Source organism: Dipodomys spectabilis, unplaced genomic scaffold (assembly GCF_019054845.1).
Source record: "Dipodomys spectabilis isolate Male_0828 unplaced genomic scaffold, ASM1905484v1 ptg000095l, whole genome shotgun sequence".
In the NCBI taxonomy this organism is placed as follows: Eukaryota; Metazoa; Chordata; class Mammalia; order Rodentia; family Heteromyidae; genus Dipodomys; species Dipodomys spectabilis.
The window spans coordinates 746,781-765,403 of NW_024870772.1; the positions used below are offsets into that span (position 1 = coordinate 746,781).

The 18,623-nt window shown below is 36.0% G+C and overlaps 1 protein-coding gene across 2 annotated transcripts in view; it reads left to right on the plus strand.

Annotated features, from left to right (window-relative positions):
- Mycbp2 (MYC binding protein 2) overlaps window positions 1-18,623 on the plus strand; it is a 234,775-nt gene that overhangs the window by 203,783 nt on the left and 12,369 nt on the right. Inside the window, exons 69-80 of one of the 2 annotated variants that reach the window (XM_042685653.1) lie at window positions 1,163-1,402; window positions 1,664-1,753; window positions 4,312-4,392; window positions 5,215-5,481; window positions 6,197-6,480; window positions 9,622-9,718; window positions 11,042-11,161; window positions 13,021-13,122; window positions 14,136-14,264; window positions 14,580-14,712; window positions 16,941-17,044; window positions 18,349-18,537. In XM_042685653.1, coding sequence (XP_042541587.1) covers window positions 1,163-1,402; window positions 1,664-1,753; window positions 4,312-4,392; window positions 5,215-5,481; window positions 6,197-6,480; window positions 9,622-9,718; window positions 11,042-11,161; window positions 13,021-13,122; window positions 14,136-14,264; window positions 14,580-14,712; window positions 16,941-17,044; window positions 18,349-18,537 — 1,836 coding nt within the window. Of the gene's footprint in view, window positions 1-1,162; window positions 1,403-1,663; window positions 1,763-4,311; window positions 4,393-5,214; window positions 5,482-6,196; window positions 6,481-9,621; window positions 9,719-11,041; window positions 11,162-13,020; window positions 13,123-14,135; window positions 14,265-14,579; window positions 14,713-16,940; window positions 17,045-18,348; window positions 18,538-18,623 lie in introns of both variants that reach the window. The other variant, XM_042685654.1, reaches the window with a different exon arrangement.

Sequence of the window (18,623 nt, forward strand, 5' to 3'; positions counted from 1 at the left end):
TAGATGACTCAGAATTAGTGCTCTAAGTGGATTCCTGCAATAAGCCTGTACTATTATATTGTGCCTATAGATTCAGTTTACCTTAAAATTCATCACAGATCTGATATAACAGTCCTTCCATTTGCCTACAATTTAGGTTAAATGGATTATTTTCTAGCTTAAAAAATTATCACTTGTTAAGCTTAGCCTTACTTATGTTGCAAGTCAGTTTACAAAAAAACCCTGTGAATAGTCAACCCTTGCCTGGCAGGAGCTTGAGATTCTGTGTATATACATACTCTCTTAGTTACACACTGGCGAAACTTCATCAAAGCTGTTCTTGTGGGATTACTTGATCTCACAAAGGTTGAACTGTTGGGCTTTTTTATTACTTTTTCAAATCATATTGAGATTTTTAGATAAAACAAGTAACAATTTTTTTCAAATTATATACTATTTAAGAAGATAAACAACTCAGTAACAGCATGTGTTCATATTTATGTCATTTTAGAAAAATGACATCAATTAAATAATATCTTCAATGACTAAATAAATCACATAGCAATCCCTAGTTCATTTCTTAGTTATCAAATACCATAAGTACAATTTTAATTATATCAAAGGAATAATGTTAGCAACCATTCAGCGCTGTATCAGCATTTAACTTTTAGAGAGGAAAATTATATTCTCAATGAAAGTCAATAAACTAAGGAATCCAGCATAGTCACATAAACTATGTTTAAAATGAAGCATATTAAGGAATAGTGCTTTGAAAATTCATATATTGTAGTGATGCTTTAATGCAAGGATTTATTGCTGATCTTGAGAGGATTCATACTGACAGTCTATATTAAGTACAATTGTGCAAGTTGTTGGTGATGGCTCCACTTACACCACTTATACTAAAAAACCATCTGGTAGTCAGGACTTGGGCCTAGATTTTAATTTTCAGTTCCATCACAGGATTATTCAAACTGTGTTGACCTGTTTCTTCTATAAGTAATATTATTCCTTTAAGCAATATTATGTATCCTTATAAAACTTAAAGTAGTGTGAAACAGTGTTTACTAATACCCATTATTTCTGTGTAATGACAGACATTGCTATAATTAACGCTGATTGTAAGGTGGCAATGAAAGTGACTCAGCTGTATCAGGTTCCTGCCTTTTTTCTACTCAACCAGGTTGATCTGGATTCCAGGCACATAGGCTGGGTGACAAGCGAACTTCCAGGAGGAGATAATCACATCATCAAAATTGAATTAAAGGGTCCAGAAAATACACTCAGAGTTCGACAAGTAAAAGTCCTTGGCTGGAAAGATGGTGAAAGCACAAAAATTGCAGGCCAGATTTCAGCCAGTGTAGCCCAACAGAGGAACTGTGAGGCTGAGACTCTGCGAGTATTCAGACTTATTACATCTCAAGTGAGTGTCCATTCTAGTAGTAGTTCATTATAGTGAAGGATAAATTAACTCTATATATTTTGAGAGTTTAACAATACATTTTATAAAATTTGTTAGTGATTTCTGGCTACAGATGTGGCCCTGTAGCCCTTCTGATCTGATGTTGCATTCAGAATTCAGAATTATGGTATATAGAGCAATAGCATAAAGCATGGAGGTTCAGTTTTAAGTTTTAACAGTTGGTAATTCCTGACACTAATTTTCATGTGTCTACCTTGTCAGGTATTTGGAAAGCTCATTTCTGGAGATGCTGAACCTACACCAGAACAAGAGGAAAAGGCTCTCTTGTCATCACCTGAAGGAGAGGAAAAAGTATACAATGTATTTATTTGTATTCTAAACATTTATTTCTCTTTTTCATTTTCTTACTTTTGTTCAGAGGACTAATCCATACACTGATTTTTGTTTTAGTGGATATTTCTTTGATAATAGCTTCTTTGCCATTTATATTTTTTAACTTTAATCAGAAAATTATGTATTTAAAAGAAATTCATTATGTATAATCTAGCTAGTTCTATAATTCACAGCAAGTTAGTTTATATCTAGGGTTGTTATATTAAATTGTCAATATATGAAAAGCTAACAGGCATTTATTACACTGTGCTCCATAAATTAATTACCTTCTCCCTCCTTTGTTTTATTTGTCCCTCACAGACTAGGTAAAAATACTTAACAGTCTTCACAAAAACTTCTAAGTCTGCACAAATAATAATATCTTTTTTTTCTTGTTTCTTTCTTTCTTTCTTTCTTATTTTGTCGGTCATTGGGCTTGAATTCTGGGCCTGGGTGCTGTCCCTCAGCTCTTCAGCTCAAGGCTAGTGCTCTACCACAGTTTCAGCTCAAGGCTAGTGCTCTACCACAGTGGCCACAGTGCCACTTTCAATATTCTGGTGGTTAATTGGAGATAAGAGTCTCATAGACTTTGCTGCCCAGGATAGCTTTGAACCATGATCCTCAGATCTCAGCCTCCTGAGTAACTAGGGTTACAGGTATGAGCCACCAGCACCTGGCTTACAAATAATAATCTTATGATTTCCCTAAACAGAAAGATTTTTCCATCTGCTAATTTTTATAATAATCTATATGTTCCTCTTCTTGGTTTCTCTGTTGCTCTTGTTTATCTGCATGTAGGTTTCGTTTCTTCCACTGAGCCAAACCTGTTTTTTCTTTTTCTTTTTCAATTGTGCCAGTCCCAGGTCTTGAACTCACAGTCTAGGTGCTGTCCTGAGCTTTTTTGCTCATGGCTAGTGCTCTGTCACTTGAGGTACATTTCTACCTTCTAGCTTTTTTTGTGGTTAATTGGAGATAAGAGTCTCAGACTTCCTGTTTAGGCTGGCTTTGAACTGAGATCCTCTTGTCTCAGTCTCCTGAGTAGATAGAACTACAGGTGTGAGTCACTGGCACTCACATGAACCATACATTCTTAAGACCAGGTGCATTTGTCTTTTTACCCACCATGGCACAATCATACATTTTTATTGAAATAACTACTCTTTATAGTATTCTTGAAATTTCTTCTGTAATATAATTACTTCACTTGCTGCATCTCAACTAAAGCATTATAAGAAGACAGCCTCGGCCTGTTAGAATTAACTGCAACTCTGGTGAAACCTGCAGTAGCTGAGTGGAACTGGAGAGAAGAGATCTTTGCTTGTTCCTGACCTTTAAAGAAAACATTCAGCTTTTTACTATTGTGATGTGAACTATAGATTCTTTTTTTTAATATAAATGCCTAAAATCAGATGGCAGATGTTTCTTTCTGTTTTAAATTACTAAGAATTTCCACTATAATGTATATTCTTATATATTTTTCTTCCCTTTATTTCTGTTGAGTAGAATAACCAGTAAGTATATTGCTATACATTTTAATCAATTCATGACATTAGCTTATAGGTACTTTGTTTTCCTTTGATGAAAAATACAGTGAACTAGAAGATCCAGCTATGAGGCCCAGTCTTCTTTAGGGGTGATGAAATACTTTAAAATTGACTGTGTTGACAGTTGCACATGCCTGTAAATATACCAGAAACCATTAAAGTTGTAGAATTCAAGGAGGTAAACATTACAGTATGGTTATCTCAATGAAGCTGTGTTTAAAAGGCAAAAATAAACCAGGCACAAGCCTTATAATTACCAGCCTATAATACTAGCTACATAGGAGCCTAAGTTCTAAGGACCATAGTTCAAAGTCAACTCACACAGGAATGTCCCTGAGACTCTTATCTCCAATTAACCATCAAAAAGCTGGAAAAGGAGGTGTGACTCAAGTGGTAGAGCACCAGCCATGAGTGAAAAAACTAAAGGACAGAGCCCAGGCTGAGTTAAAACCAAATAAACATACACACACACACACACACACACACACACACACACACACACACACACAATAAGTAAACAAAGGTAAAACATTTAAGAGATTATGTATAATCTAGCAAGTGTTTTAAATTTCAAGAAAAGCTTTATTCTACAAATAGCTCTGTCATTCAAGTAATTTATTTCATCTAAGTTGTAGAACTGATTAACATAAGTTATACTCTATCCTTTCAATATCTAGAATTTCTGTGATGTCTCTTATTCTTATGTAGCTAACTTGTGTCTTCATTCTGTTTGGGGGATAACATAACATGGTAAAACATTCAATTCTGTCTTTTCAAGGAATCATCATTTAGTTTTATTGCTTCCTCTTTATTTTAATGATTGTATCTCCTTTGTTTAGTCTAGTCACTTTGACCAAGTGAACTTTATTCTTTATCTTAACCTCAGTTCAAATAAATTCTCTTTAAAATTATTTCTCAAGATATTTTGAAATATCAAATACTCAAACTTTTTTTAAAGAGTACACTTCATTTTCTTTCTTTTCTTATTTTAAGGCAACATCAGATGCTGACCTGAAAGAGCATATGGTTGGAATCATATTCAGCAGAAGTAAGCTGACAAATTTACAAAAACAGGTTGGTGAATTGGGATTGCTTTGTCTTTTCAGTTTTGTTTTTAGAGAATAAAATATTTTCTAAATTTTGTGGAAGCTTTAGCTCTATATCTTTTATAGGTTCTACAGAATTTGTGTTTATATTTTTCTAGAGGGGAATGATTGTTCATATCAAAGATCACTTCAGAAAGTTTTTAAATTTTCTTACCTTGATGCTCTTATATTTCTCAGTTTCATGGAGATAGTTTTATTTTAGTGACAAATGTTCAGCTCTATCAGATTAAATTTTCATGTCCTATTTTTTTCCTTTTTTTCATTAAACAGTTTAATAGAAGTAACTATAAGAGTATTGTTAGATTTTATGGAATGAGAGGCTCAAGAGTCAAAATACTGGTTTTAGCAGCATTCTCTTTAGAATAAACGCCAACTTGAATTTTTTGTACTTTATATTTCTGGACTTGGTATAGTTCTGTACTATATTCATTAACTTGGATTCTTATAAATCAGAAAAAATAAAAAATTTCTAATTATATTGTAAATGCTATCAATTTTAAGAATAGAAATGTTAAAACGTGGATATTGGGTTTCATATGCTAGTAACTCATGGGCAGAGGCACTGGTAGCATATATAGTCAATTTCATATAATAAGTGTTATAAATATTTGTATTTTTGTTAATGTTCTCTAGTTTTACTCCATTGCTCTTAAGATGAATTAAGAGAATGATAAAATGGATAATTAATTTGGAAAGAAGAGCATTAAATTGATAACTTACTTGTCCTTTTGTTTGTTTTATGAAAAGTAGTTAATCAGTTTACAAATGTCTATACATTGCCTTCACTTAGGTATGTGCTCACATCGTCCAAGCTATTCGTATGGAAGCCACCCGAGTTCGTGAAGAATGGGAACATGCCATATCAAGCAAAGAAAATGCCAATTCTCAGCCAAATGATGAAGATGCCTCCTCTGACGCTTACTGCTTTGAACTGCTCTCCATGGTTTTAGCATTGAGTGGTTCTAATGTCGGCCGGCAGTATCTGGCTCAACAGCTAACTCTGCTTCAGGATCTCTTTTCTCTTCTTCACACAGCCTCTCCTAGGGTCCAGAGACAGGTGACTCATCATGTCACTTACCTTTGTCCTTCATTTTTCTTGAAACACTTAAACATGACCTGGCTAAAAAAAAAACCACCTTAAATATGGATCTCTCATATATTAGATCCTTTAAGTTTGTGTTTTATTTTTTGTTTTTGACTCTTTGTAAAAGGAGTACAAAAAAGCAAAATATTGTTTATTATACTAATATATTCTGATAAAGAATATTTTGGCTGTTGATTACATTCTTACCATTAAATATATGGTGTCATTTAGTCCTAACTAAAAATAAAAAGCAGCTGGGCACCAATGGCTCCTGTCTTTTAATCCTAGCTACTGAGGATTGAGGCTTGAAGCCAGTCTCGGCAGGAAAGTCTGTGAGACTCTTATCTCCAGTTAATCACAGAAAAAGCCAGAAGTGGCACTATAGCTCAAATGGTAGAGCACTAGCCTTGAACAAAAGGAGCTCAGAGACAGTGCCCAGAACCAGAATTCAAGCCCCAAGACTGGCTAAAAATAAATAAATATTTAAATAAATAAAAATATTTTTTCTTCATCATTATTACTCTACAAATTAAAGTGTTTTAATAATTATTTCTTTATTTCTCAAAATAATATTTAAATAGTATTTCTGATCTTCTTTTACATAGATTTTTGACATTACAGCACTTTTTTTTTAATTAAAAGTTTAATATACCAATCTTTAAATGGACTCTTACATTTTTCTTACCAGGTAACCTCCTTACTAAGACGAGTTTTGCCTGAAGTAACCCCCAGTCGTCTGGCCAGCATCATAGGAGTGAAATCTTTGCCCCCAGCAGATATCAGTGATATCATTCACTCAACTGAGAAAGGAGATTGGAATAAACTGGGTATCTTGGACATGTTTCTGGGGTGCATTGCCAAGGCGCTCACTGTGCAGCTAAAAGCCAAAGGAACTACTATCACAGGGACAGCTGGAACCACTGTGGGCAAAGGAGTTACAACTGTCACTCTTCCAATGATTTTCAACTCCAGGTTTGTTACCATTTCTGTTGCAATACCAAAGAACGAAACTAAAACATGGTTTCAGATTCGACCTTGTTGGCTTACTCACCAGAGAGTATCCATACACAATTGACTCATGTATAAAAAGGATATCATAGGCAGTAAAAATGTCTATTTGTAATAGGGAGTAGAAAGTAAACTGTATGTATAATGTTAGGATATTTAGATACCTGTGTTGATAAATAAGGTAGGTCTGCATCTCATGTATAAAACTAAACATCAATTTTATGTCAAATGTATTTTACTAACATTAAAAATAACTAAACAATATAGGGTGGGAGATAAACTTCAGATCATTAAAACTTCATGGATTTTCATTAAAACTTCTACAACAGTTTATAGAAAAAATATACTTCTCACCTTCCTAAACAAAAAGACAGAGCCCCAAAGTTACTTTTCCAAAAGGAAAATGTTTGTAGCTTTGATTACATAAAAATGAAAAGGCCAGATGCTGGTGACTTAAACCTGTAGTCCTAGTTTCTCTGGAGGCTGGGATCTGAGGATCAGCATTCAGAGCCCAAGCAGGAAAGTTTCTAAGACTCTTATCTCCAATTAACCAACAAGAAGCTTCAAGTTGTTGGGCACTGGTGACTCGTGCCTATAATCATAGCTACTCAGGAAGCTATCTGAGGATTGCAGTTTAAAAACAGCCCAGACAAGCCCAGACAAACGCCTGTAATCATAGCTACTCGGAAGGCTGAGATCTGAGGATCGCAGTTCAAAGCCAGACCAGGCAGTTAAGTCTTTGAGACTCTTATCTCCAATTAACCACCAGAAAACCGGAAGTGGCTCTGTGGCTCAAGTAGTGGAGTGCTCACCTTGAGCTGAAGAGCGCAGGGACAGTGCCTAGGCACAGAGTTCAAGGCCCACGACCAACAACAACAAAAATAGCCCAGACAGTAAAATATATGAGACTCTTATATCCAATTAACCACCAAAAGCCACAAGTAGAACTGTGGTAAAGCATTAGCCTTGAGCAAAAAGGCTCAGCAACAGTACCTTGGCCCTAAGTTCAAGCCCCAGGACTTGAAAAAAAGGACAAAATAGAGGTATGACTGAAGTGGTGGAGTGCCAAACTTGAGTGAAAAAGCCAAGCAAGAGCACTAGGCCTTCAGTACAAGCTCCAGTACTGGGGCGTGCACACACACACACACACACACACACACACACACACACACACACACACACACACACACACACACACACACACACACACACACACACACACACACACACACACACACACACACACACACACACACACACACACACACACACACACACACAAATTTTTAAAAAGGAAAGAAATGAAGCCAGACATTGGTGGCTCATGCCTATAATTCTAGCTACTCAGGAGAGTGAGTTTGGAAGATCATAATTCAAACCCAGCCCATGTAGGAAAGTCTGTGAGACTCTTATCTCCAGTTACCAAAAAAGTAAGAAGTGGACCAGTGGCTCATATGGTAGAGTGCTAGCCTTGAACAAAAAAAGCTCAGGGACAGTATCCAGGCCCTGAGTTCAAGCCCCAGGACTGGCACCAAAAAAAAAGGAAAAAAAGAAAAGATAGAACATACTATTGCAGTGTTTTCAAATTTAAGCAACATAAAAATATTTAAACTTGTATAATAAACAGGTATTATAATAATACAAGGATAGTCAACTAATAGAACAATATAAAATGCTAATAAATATAGGGAAAGCCTTACATCAGAGAAATATAGATTAAGCCATTGTAAAGTATCTTTGATGCTTGGCAAGATTATACAGGAATGAGTATGTTCATCTAACATAAATTTCTGTGGCATTTTTGTATATGCATATCCTTTAACCTGCCAATATGCTTCTAAAACTTTTATATATAACCAGAAAAGTTTATTTTGTACTTGTAATGGTAAAAAAAAAATTGGCAACATCTCGAACTATGCAAAATTATAGAGCCAGTAGAGATATATTGCAACAACAACAAAACTTAGTAAGACTCTTTCCAAAACAAGCAAGGTATGGTGGTATGTACCTGTAGTCCCAGCTACCTAGCAGGGAGTAGGGAAGTAAGGAGGTCATGATCCAAGACTGGCCTGGGTAAAAGTGAGGCCCTGTCTGTAAAAGAACTAAAGCCAAATGGGCTGAGGGTGGGCATAGCTTAAATGCTAGAGCAACTGGTCTTGGCATTCAAGTCCCAGTACCACCAAAACCCAAATTTTGGCTAACACAAACGTACATGTTGTAATCCACAATTGATTGACTGGGGTTGTGAAATTTCTTCATATCCTTCACATCACTTTGTCTGATGGACTACTAGCACTTTTTGTGATTTGCAGCTTTTTCCTACAAAACAGTACAGTCCCCAATTAAGCAATAAGTGGACATTTTGAACCACTAATACAGGCTGACAAAAATGATGACTTCTGTACAAGTTAGGTATTTTATACCTTTTGGAAAAAACCAATTCTGGTATCCATTTGGATTGAATAAAACTTTTTTTAAATTTTTTAAAAAATTATAGATCTAGTCCATGACGAGTTAGCACTACACTTTCCATCACTTCCTTCATGCACACAATTTAGTAGGCAAAAAATGCCAACTAAACCAAGTAGTACTGTGCACGTTGATGGAGTTGCTTTATATGATGGCAAGTGCCTTTTAATCTCCATGCTCACTGGAAACCAACAGTTGGTAGTCCATCAACTGTATTTGGAGTATGAGTACACAAAAATAGCATGGAAACAAGTATTTGACAAGAATGTAAATCAGTATAGTTATTCTCTTTAAACAAGAGATTTTAGGTAATATTTTGGTTTTCTCTTTAGAAGTTTTAATTATCTAAATTGGTGGTATGCACAAGGAATCCCACATTGGAAAATGAAGCAGGAAGGCTGTGAGTTTAAAAGACACCTAGGATACACAGCAAGACCCTGTCTATAAATACATGCATACATATATGCATATATACAGACATGCATGCATACACACACATATATACATACCTAAATATATTGTAGCTGCTTAGTCTTTAAACAATTACAATACTGTATGCTGAAGTAAAATTTTTATCCTTCTTATCTGTACAACTACAAAATGACTTGTTTCATAAGTGCTGATTTTTCTTTTTAGTTATCTTCGACGAGGTGAAAGTCATTGGTGGATGAAGGGCTCAACTCCTACTCAGATCTCAGAGATTATCATCAAACTTATTAAGGATATGGCAGCAGTAAGTTACATTCTGTGGTTACAGCAATGAGTTGCAACAAGATCTGATTAACACTAAGCAGCCTTATTTGCTGAATTGATAGAAGGATACTACTACTGTACTTAAGACTACTTTTAGTACGTTTAACTACTTTGCCATTGCTGTTTTTTATGATCAGTACATTTGTTGTTAAGTAAACTATTCCCATTTCAAGCTGTCCAGTTAACTTGAGAATTGTTGAGGTCTTCCAAGGCTGCTTTCTGGCCTGAGAAAGAGCGTAAGAGAGAGGAAAAGAAGAAGGTTCTCATTCTTAGCCTTCATAGTTTATAAAGCTTATTAATAGCCTGTGAATACTGCAATAAGATGCTGGCTTTAGGGAGAAATCTGCAAGTGTGGAGAACAAGAAATGTCTTTCATTAGTTGTTTCATAGTTCCTGCTTCTTCACATTGCCTTGTATTTCCAGAAGGTAACCTGAGAAGGACCAGCACGAGTGGAAATAGCTCCCCAAGTGGCAGGGAGCAAGACATTTTTGGAGAAGAAATTGAATTGCCCTTTAACAGTTTGATAACATGGGGATATTAGAAATGGAAGGACATTTTTTCCTGGGGGAAGATAAACTTTTTCCAAGAGTATGCACAATTTCTCAACTTTTGTGGCAAATAGACTTTCTCAGAATGTTCATTGAATGAAAATGGTTAAAAAAGAGTGCTAGGAACAACTAAATTCTGTAACAGTTAAAAATTGATTTTAAAAAATCAACATAGCAGTGTATAAGATCCTGAGATAGATGTTCTGGAAAAAATTTCAGCACAGTAAATAAAAGTAACTATAGTTAAACTTGTGTGTGCTGTTGAATGCTAGTAATACCAGTTAGAGCACTCAGCATGGCTCTACAAGTTTCATGCTAGATAATACAGTTTTATAACCAAAATTTGTTATATATTTTTGTACTTAAATATATACATATTTGTTTTTTGTCAGTCGTGGGGCTTGAACTCGGGGCCTGGGTGCTATCCCTGAGCTCTTCAGCTCAAGGCAAGCACTCTACAACTTGAGCCACAGCACCACTTCTAGTACAAGTCTGAAACAAATTTCCCTTGGATGCTATAGTAAAAGTATATTGAAACCTTAGATTCCGATTTACTTTTACAATCATCAAAAACATAGTTTGGAAATTGAATTTTTTCATGGGATTGTGAAGGATTTTTACTTCTAAAGTCTGTGCCCCCACATTGTCTTGCTACAAATAAATCTCTCCCTTTAAGATATGCTATTTAATAGGAAGGCTTTACAATGATAATGCATTTCTAGTCACTTATTAAAATATGTGTTCTGCTTAATAGGGTCATCTGTCAGAAGCTTGGTCCCGAGTGACAAAAAATGCTATAGCAGAAACTATCATTGCCTTGACCAAGATGGAAGAAGAATTTAGGTCTCCAGTGAGATGCATTGCAACAACTAGAGTAGGTTTTCACTTTGTGTCTTTGTTTGTTTGTTTGGTCTGCATAATTACACATTCTTTTTCTGTAAGAGATTTGGACAAATTCTTATCAGTCAATGAGCATAATTTACAATTTTAACTAATGTATTTTTTGAAAACCCTAAAAGAATGTACAAAAATAAAGGGTTTTTATGAATTAGGAATGTGGCAATCATTAGTGTTCACTCTGAGGTATCCTGTATCACTTGTTTTTCTTATTAAGAAACTAAGAATGTGCAGGTTAGAAAGACTACATTATATTGTGTGTATTTTCTTTGTAATGACCTATTTACTGTAGATTACTGCAGTAAATTTAGTAGTAGTATTCTATGACAGACTGATCATTTTTCAAAAACAAGGCACCTTCCTTCTCATTTTTATATTTTTAATGAAGAATCCTACCTTCTAGGTAGGTCATACTTTTAAGAAACAAAAACTATGCACTAATGGGTCAGAATTTCTTTCTTTTTTATTATAAAGAACTGTACAGAGGGGTTACAGTTACATGAGCAAGGTAATGAGTACATTTCCTGTCGAGCATTGTTATCTCCTCCTTTGTTTTTTCCCTACTATCCCTTCCCTCCCCACCTCCCTGACTCTTTCCCCTCCCTTTGTCCCCATCTTCCCCCCAGAAGTTGTAAAGTTTGTTTTCAGTATAGTTTCTTATATGGTCAGAATTTCTGAGGAAGTGGGATTGGACTTTAAATGAGACATTTATAGTAAGTTTCACCCTATCAAATATCATGTACCATGTAATTCCAAAGAGATTTGAGATTTTATTGTAGTAGAGAAACATTAGGAGCCAGGCACCAGTGGCTCATGCCTGTAATCCTAGCTACTCAGCAGGCTGAGATCTGAGGATTGTAGTTCAAAGCAAGCTAGGGTAGGAAAGTCTATGAGACTCTTACCTTCAATAAACCACTCAGAAAACCGGAAGTGACACTGTGGCTCAAGTGGTAGAGTGCTAGCTTTGAGCTGAAGAGTGAAGGGACAGCACCCAGGCCCAGAGGTCAAGCTGACTGTATTTCTTAGAGTTGAGCCAGTTAAATAATTTTCTGCTTTTTCATTCATGAAAGAACAAATTGTTCTATGTAAAACTGAAGCTTAAGCTTTGAAAACTATTTTTGAGGGTGATTTTCAAAAGTTTATTAGATATTTCTGACACAGTATACCAAGTAAATGCTAGGCCTTTCTTTTTTGGGGGGGTCTGGTTGTGGGCCTGAACTCTGGGCCTGGGTGCTGTCCCTCAGCTCTTCAGCTCAAGGCTAGCGCTCTACCATTTGAGCCACAGTGCCACTTCCTGCTTTTTCTTTTTGCTAATGTGGTGCTGAGGAATCGAACCCAGGGCCTGCATGTAAGGCAAGCGCTCTACCACTGAGCCACCTTCCCAGCCCCAATGCTAGGCCTTTCAAAGCAACAGAAACTACTGAGATATAAACATTCTGTCTGGAATGTATTTAATATGTATCCATGTACTCACAGGACTATGCAAAACTGAAAAGCCATACTACTACTTTCTTTGGAATTTAGTGCCTCGGGAGTATGGTACTAGATAGAAAAATATGCAGAGGACACTGAAGGAGGAAATTTAATATGCAAAACATTCCTTTAAATGTTTTACTATATAAACCAGTAAAGGATAATTTCATCCAAAAGAGGATGGTTCATGCATGGCACATGGCAGTGTATACTTGGTACCACATTACTACGTGAGTGGATGCCTTTGAGTATCTGTACATTTCCAGTTCAGCCAGCATTTATTGAACTATTGTGAAGAGTTAAACAGTCAGTAATCTGTGTTTTCTAAGAATTCAGTAGGGTAATAATTTTCCTTCTCAACAGCTCTGGCTTGCTCTAGCATCACTGTGTGTTCTTGATCAAGATCATGTGGATCGCCTCTCTTCAGGAAGATGGATGGGAAAGGATGGACAACAAAAACAAATGGTAAGATCAGAATTATTTCATCACACACTAACTTCTTTAGCTGAGCTTGGAAAAAATAAGCAAGTGAAAATACACAACTAGTGATACACCTTAAAAATTATGTTCAAATTAGCCAAGTTTGTCTTCTGAATCTGCTTCACTTACAGTCCCTTCACCGCTCACTTCTGAGTAGCTAGGACTATAGGCATAAGCCACCAGGCCCAGATTTTAAAGATTAATTGTTTTCCTCATTTAGCAGACAGAATATTTGTATTATATAATGGGAAAACATTTTATTAGATCTCTAAGCAAAATATTTATTTTGATGTTATTAAACATTTAACTTGTATAGGACATTAGGCTTTGAATATTTTTGAGAGATTTTTATAGTTCAGTGTAGTTGTCATCATAGTTCATATAACATTCAGGTTATAAAAATCTTACTACTCTTGGGGCTGGGAAGGTGGCTCAGTGGTAGAGCACTTGCCTTGCATGCTCGAGGCCCTGGGTTTGATTCCTCAGCCCCACATAAGCAAAAAGAAAAAAGCCGGAAGTGGTGCTGTGGCTCAAGTGGTAGAGTGCTAGCCTTGAGCTGAAGAGCTGAGGGACAGCGCCCAGGCCCAGAGTTCAGGCCCCACGACCGGAAAAAAAAAAAAATAAATAAATCTTACCACTCTTTGGAAGAATATTATTAGAGTTAAAAATGACCTGTAGCCAGGCGCCAATGGCTCACGCCTGTAATCCTAGCTACTGAGGAGGCTGAGATCTGAGGACCAAGGTTCAAAGCTAGCCTGAGCAGGAAAGGCCATGAGAGACTCTTATCTCCAATAAACCAGAAAACTGGAAATGGCACTGTGGCTCAAGAGGTAGAGCACCAGCCTTGAGCTGAAGAGCTGAGGGACAGCACTCAGGCCCAGAGTTCAAACCCCAAGACCAATAACAACAACAAAAAAATGAACTATAGATACATTAAATTTGTGCATCTAAGGCTTTCTTTTTAGTTTAATGTAACCTATGGAATTGTCTTATTGTAGCCTATGTGTGATAACCATGATGATGGTGAAACTGCAGCTATCATTTTATGCAATATTTGTGGAAATTTATGTACTGACTGTGACAGATTCCTCCATCTTCATCGACGAACCAAAACTCACCAAAGACAGGTAAAGATTTTGATCTCTATCTCTAGAACAAGGTCTAAAGCAGAAAGTACATTTAATAATTTTGAAATAAATGTGGAAAAGAAGGGAAGAAATGTGCCTTTGTATTAATGACCTTAATTGAGTTCTTGCTTCAGTTATCAACTGTAAATTGAGCTAACTTTTCTAAGACTATGTATCCACATGGGAACTATTATAAAAATTGGAAATATCTGGAACTTCTTATAGTACTTCATAAATGAAAGCCCTTCTCTTACATAAATTTTATATCTTCTTTCAGAATAGTTAAGTACATTTTTTTCTTCAATGAAATAATAGGTCTTCAAAGAAGAAGAGGAAGCTATAAAGGTTGACCTTCATGAAGGTTGTGGTAGAACCAAATTGTTCTGGTTGATGGCACTAGCAGATTCTAAAACAATGAAGGCAATGGTGGAATTCAGAGAACATACAGGTAAGAGGTTTAAAGATTGAATTGTGCCTAGGAGAAAAAATGAACTATGTTTACAGGTTATGACTAAAGTAGGTTTTTGTCTATAGATATGAAAAAATTGAATGATTCTCTATTCTAATATTTAGTTATGGTATTGACCGAAGTCTAATTTAATCCTATGTATTAGACACAGTATTCTGACTCAAAAGTCAGGAAACTTGCTTGGTCACAAAAGAGTTGTATGACCTTGGGCAAGTCATTTTTAACATCTTAGGAACAAATGAGGACTCGTTTCTGAAATGAAGCTATTGTACTATTTATCTTTTTAGGAGTGGCTCCCTCCAGCTGGAAGTGCTGTACCCAAGATGCACAGCCATTAATCCCCCTCACCTCTCATTCTCTTGATTACAGCCCCACAATCAAAAGTTCTGCCCTATATGATCACTGTGATCTCTTTTAACTGTAGAGTTTTGATTTTGTGATATATTTATTAGGTTTTATAGACCTAGAAGAATAAGGCTTTTTTAATAGTATCATTCCATTGATAGTAATAAAATAACTAACAAAGGTGAATAATTATTACTATGGAAAAAGTAACACATTTTTGTTCTGTTTTTGTGTCAGTACTGGTACTTAAATTCATGACCTCACATTCTCACTCCATTTTTTTACTCAAGGCTGATACTACCACTGGAGGTTCACCTCCGCTTCTGCCCTTTTTCTGGTTATTTCTCTTCTTCTAGCCAGCTTTAGATTTCAGAACTGAGCTTCCTTAGTAGCTAGGATCATAGGCATGAGCTACCGGCACCCAGCAAAACAGTTTTCATTTTGCTCTTTATCTAAAAAAATCTTGTATAACCCTAACTTAATGTTACATTAATCATACAAATCTCACTTTGTAGCAAAACTATAGTCTACCATTTCTCTTACTGACTCAAACTGCTAATGTTGAAAGTTAGCACACATCTGAGCAAATTAACTATAAACATGACTGACATTATGCCCTATAATATAAGATTTGTTACTGCTATTCTAAAAGAAAAGATACAGGAAAATTCCAATAGTTAACTCTTCTTGATGGCCTGATAAAATTGGCTTTACAGCATTTACATTCAAGAAACATGTTTCTTATTATAGAGACCTACATGTTATAAAAATATTTTTTCTTATAGTTGATTTTTTTCCTCCTAGTTGATTTTTTTCCTCCTATAATCTGTCAGTACTATATGTTAGTTTAAGGAACCGTGAGATGTTGAATCATCCTCATGCTCATGATATAAGCTATCTTTTTAGAAAATATTCTATTGAATGTAGTGACAATATGTACAAATTGTATGCTTATGTATAAAAGTAAGCATGGGAACCTGACATGGTGGAAATCACTCTTAGTCCCCACACTCAGGAAGTTGAGACAGGTAGATCACATGTCCAAGGTCAACTAGACTGCCTTGTGAGACCTTGTCTCAAAAACATATTTAAAAAAAGCTTGCTTTAAAATTTTCAGGGTTTTTTTCACCGTTTTTATGTTTTCTGCTATTTCTATGAGTATTTCAACATTTAATTTTTTTTCAAATTTAAATTGGATGGGTATTCCTCTTTTTTTTTAGTTTTGTACTCTAATAATAGGCTTTATTCTGTGGAATTTTATTGGTATATATAATACGCTGATTTCCCAAATGTATGCTTTGTATTTCAGTTTATTTGATGATTATATTTATCTAGAATTACTGCATTTGGATTTGAAGGGGTTGCCAGACCTGCTCTGTCCACTACCATGACTACATGAATCATCTTCTTTCTTTCACTAAAAAGTATAAGCCTATCAAGAATTTTTTTGGATTTAGTTTTTCACCACCTTTTTGGGAGCTTTATAATTAGGGCAATTTGCAACCCTTGGCTAATTTCCCAGTGATAGCAACTAATACAAATCTGGTTTCTTTATTTCTGTATCTGTTTTTATTTATTTTTATTGTTGTTATTAAGTAGTTGTACAAAGGAGTTACACTTACATAAGTCAGGTTATGAGTACAATGCTTCTTGTTCTTCCTTTGTTCTTCCCCCTTTTCCCCCCTCCCATCCCTACCCTCAAGTTACATAGTTCATTTTTTGCCTAATGTACATGGAATATAATGACTACATATGCTTACCCTGTCTCCTCCATTCTTGTTGGCTTTTTAAAAACAGTTTTATTGTAGTCTATAGAAGGCATGTCCTGAAGAAAAGATTTTTCTTTTTCTCTTTGAACCTAGGTAAACCTACCACAAGTAGTTCAGAAGCATGCCGCTTCTGTGGGTCCAGGAGTGGAACCGAGTTATCTGCAGTTGGCAGTGTTTGTTCTGATGCGGATTGCCAGGTATGTATGTGGTGTATGTATATGTATGTATATGGTGGTTATCCCATCCCAGGAAGTAATGATAGGGTCCCAGGGAACACTTCTACTTAATAGAAATGATCTCAGCCTTAGCTCAGTTGTACTTTGTCAAGGGTTAAGTGTTAAATTCTTCGTCAGGCCCAGAAATAGATCAAATGAGGCTTTGAAGACCAAGCCAAACTTTTATGTTTCTTATGACTGTAATTATTTAATATTTTATTTTGTGCTAATAGTAACTAAACTCTGTGGACTGTAGGTTTTTACTTTTTAAATTTTATTTTCCCATAATGTTTCTATTAGCTGAGCATTCTTTTTTGTTGTTGTTGATGGTGGTGGTGGTGGTGGTGGTGGTGGTGGTTGTGGTTGTGGTTGTGGGGCTTGAACTCTGGGCCTTAGCACTGTCCCTCAGCTCTTCAGCTCAAGGCTAGCACCCTACCACTTGAGCCACAGCACCACTTCCAGTTTTCTGAGTGGTTTATTGGAGATAAGAGTCTCACGGACTTTTCCTGCCTGGGCTGGCTTTTAACTGCAATCCTCAGATCTTAGCCTCCTGAGTAGCTAGGATTACAGTTATGAGCCACTGGTGCCCAGCATAGCTGAGAATTCTTGAGTCTTAAAAATGTATACATATTTTCCATGCTGGCCAAATATTTTCAGCTCTTCTAACAAGAATTTTGATAATATTGAGCACCAGAGGCTCACATCTATAATCCTAGCTACTCAGGACCATGATCTTAGGATCATGGTTCAAAGCCAACCCAAGCAAGAAAGCCAGTGAGACTCTTATCTCCAGTTAACCACCGAAAAGCCAGAAATGGAGCTGTGGCTCAAGTGGCTGAGTGCCTCATCACAAAAGCTCGGAGACAGTACCCAGGCTCTGAGTCCAAGTCTCCCAGGACTCTCACCCCTCCCCCCCCCAAAAAAAAGGATGAATCTCAAGATAATGAGAGATACCTATGGGCTTTTGTTTGATTTGACCCCACTTTTGGTGAAGGCATAGTAATTGAGAGATTATACAGAAATTTTTTGCTTGATGACTATGCATGATGACAAATTATAATTTACTTTGTACCAGCATTACATTTATGTGGATTGGAATTTTTTAATAACATTAAAAATAGGGTTATTAATCCTAATTCATATTCAAGGAAAGAATAAAAATGATCATTGTCACATTGTTGTAATAAGCATTTCCGGTAGGAAAGTAGTTTTACAAAATTAATATAATCGGCATAATTAGTAGCATATACCTTTTATCATATGCCATTGTGATTCATCTCTCTTAGGAATATGCTAAGATAGCCTGTAGCAAGACACATCCTTGTGGCCATCCATGTGGTGGTGTTAAAAATGAAGAACATTGTTTGCCTTGTCTGCATGGCTGTGATAAAAATGCCACCACGCTGAAGCAAGATGCTGATGACATGTGCATGATATGTTTCACTGAAGCTCTCTCGGCAGCACCAGCCATTCAGGTGTCTCAGCTTTTACATGTATCTTGACTTTTATGTGGGGAATTAGAAATATAGTTGTCAAATACAGAAATGATTGATACCTTTTA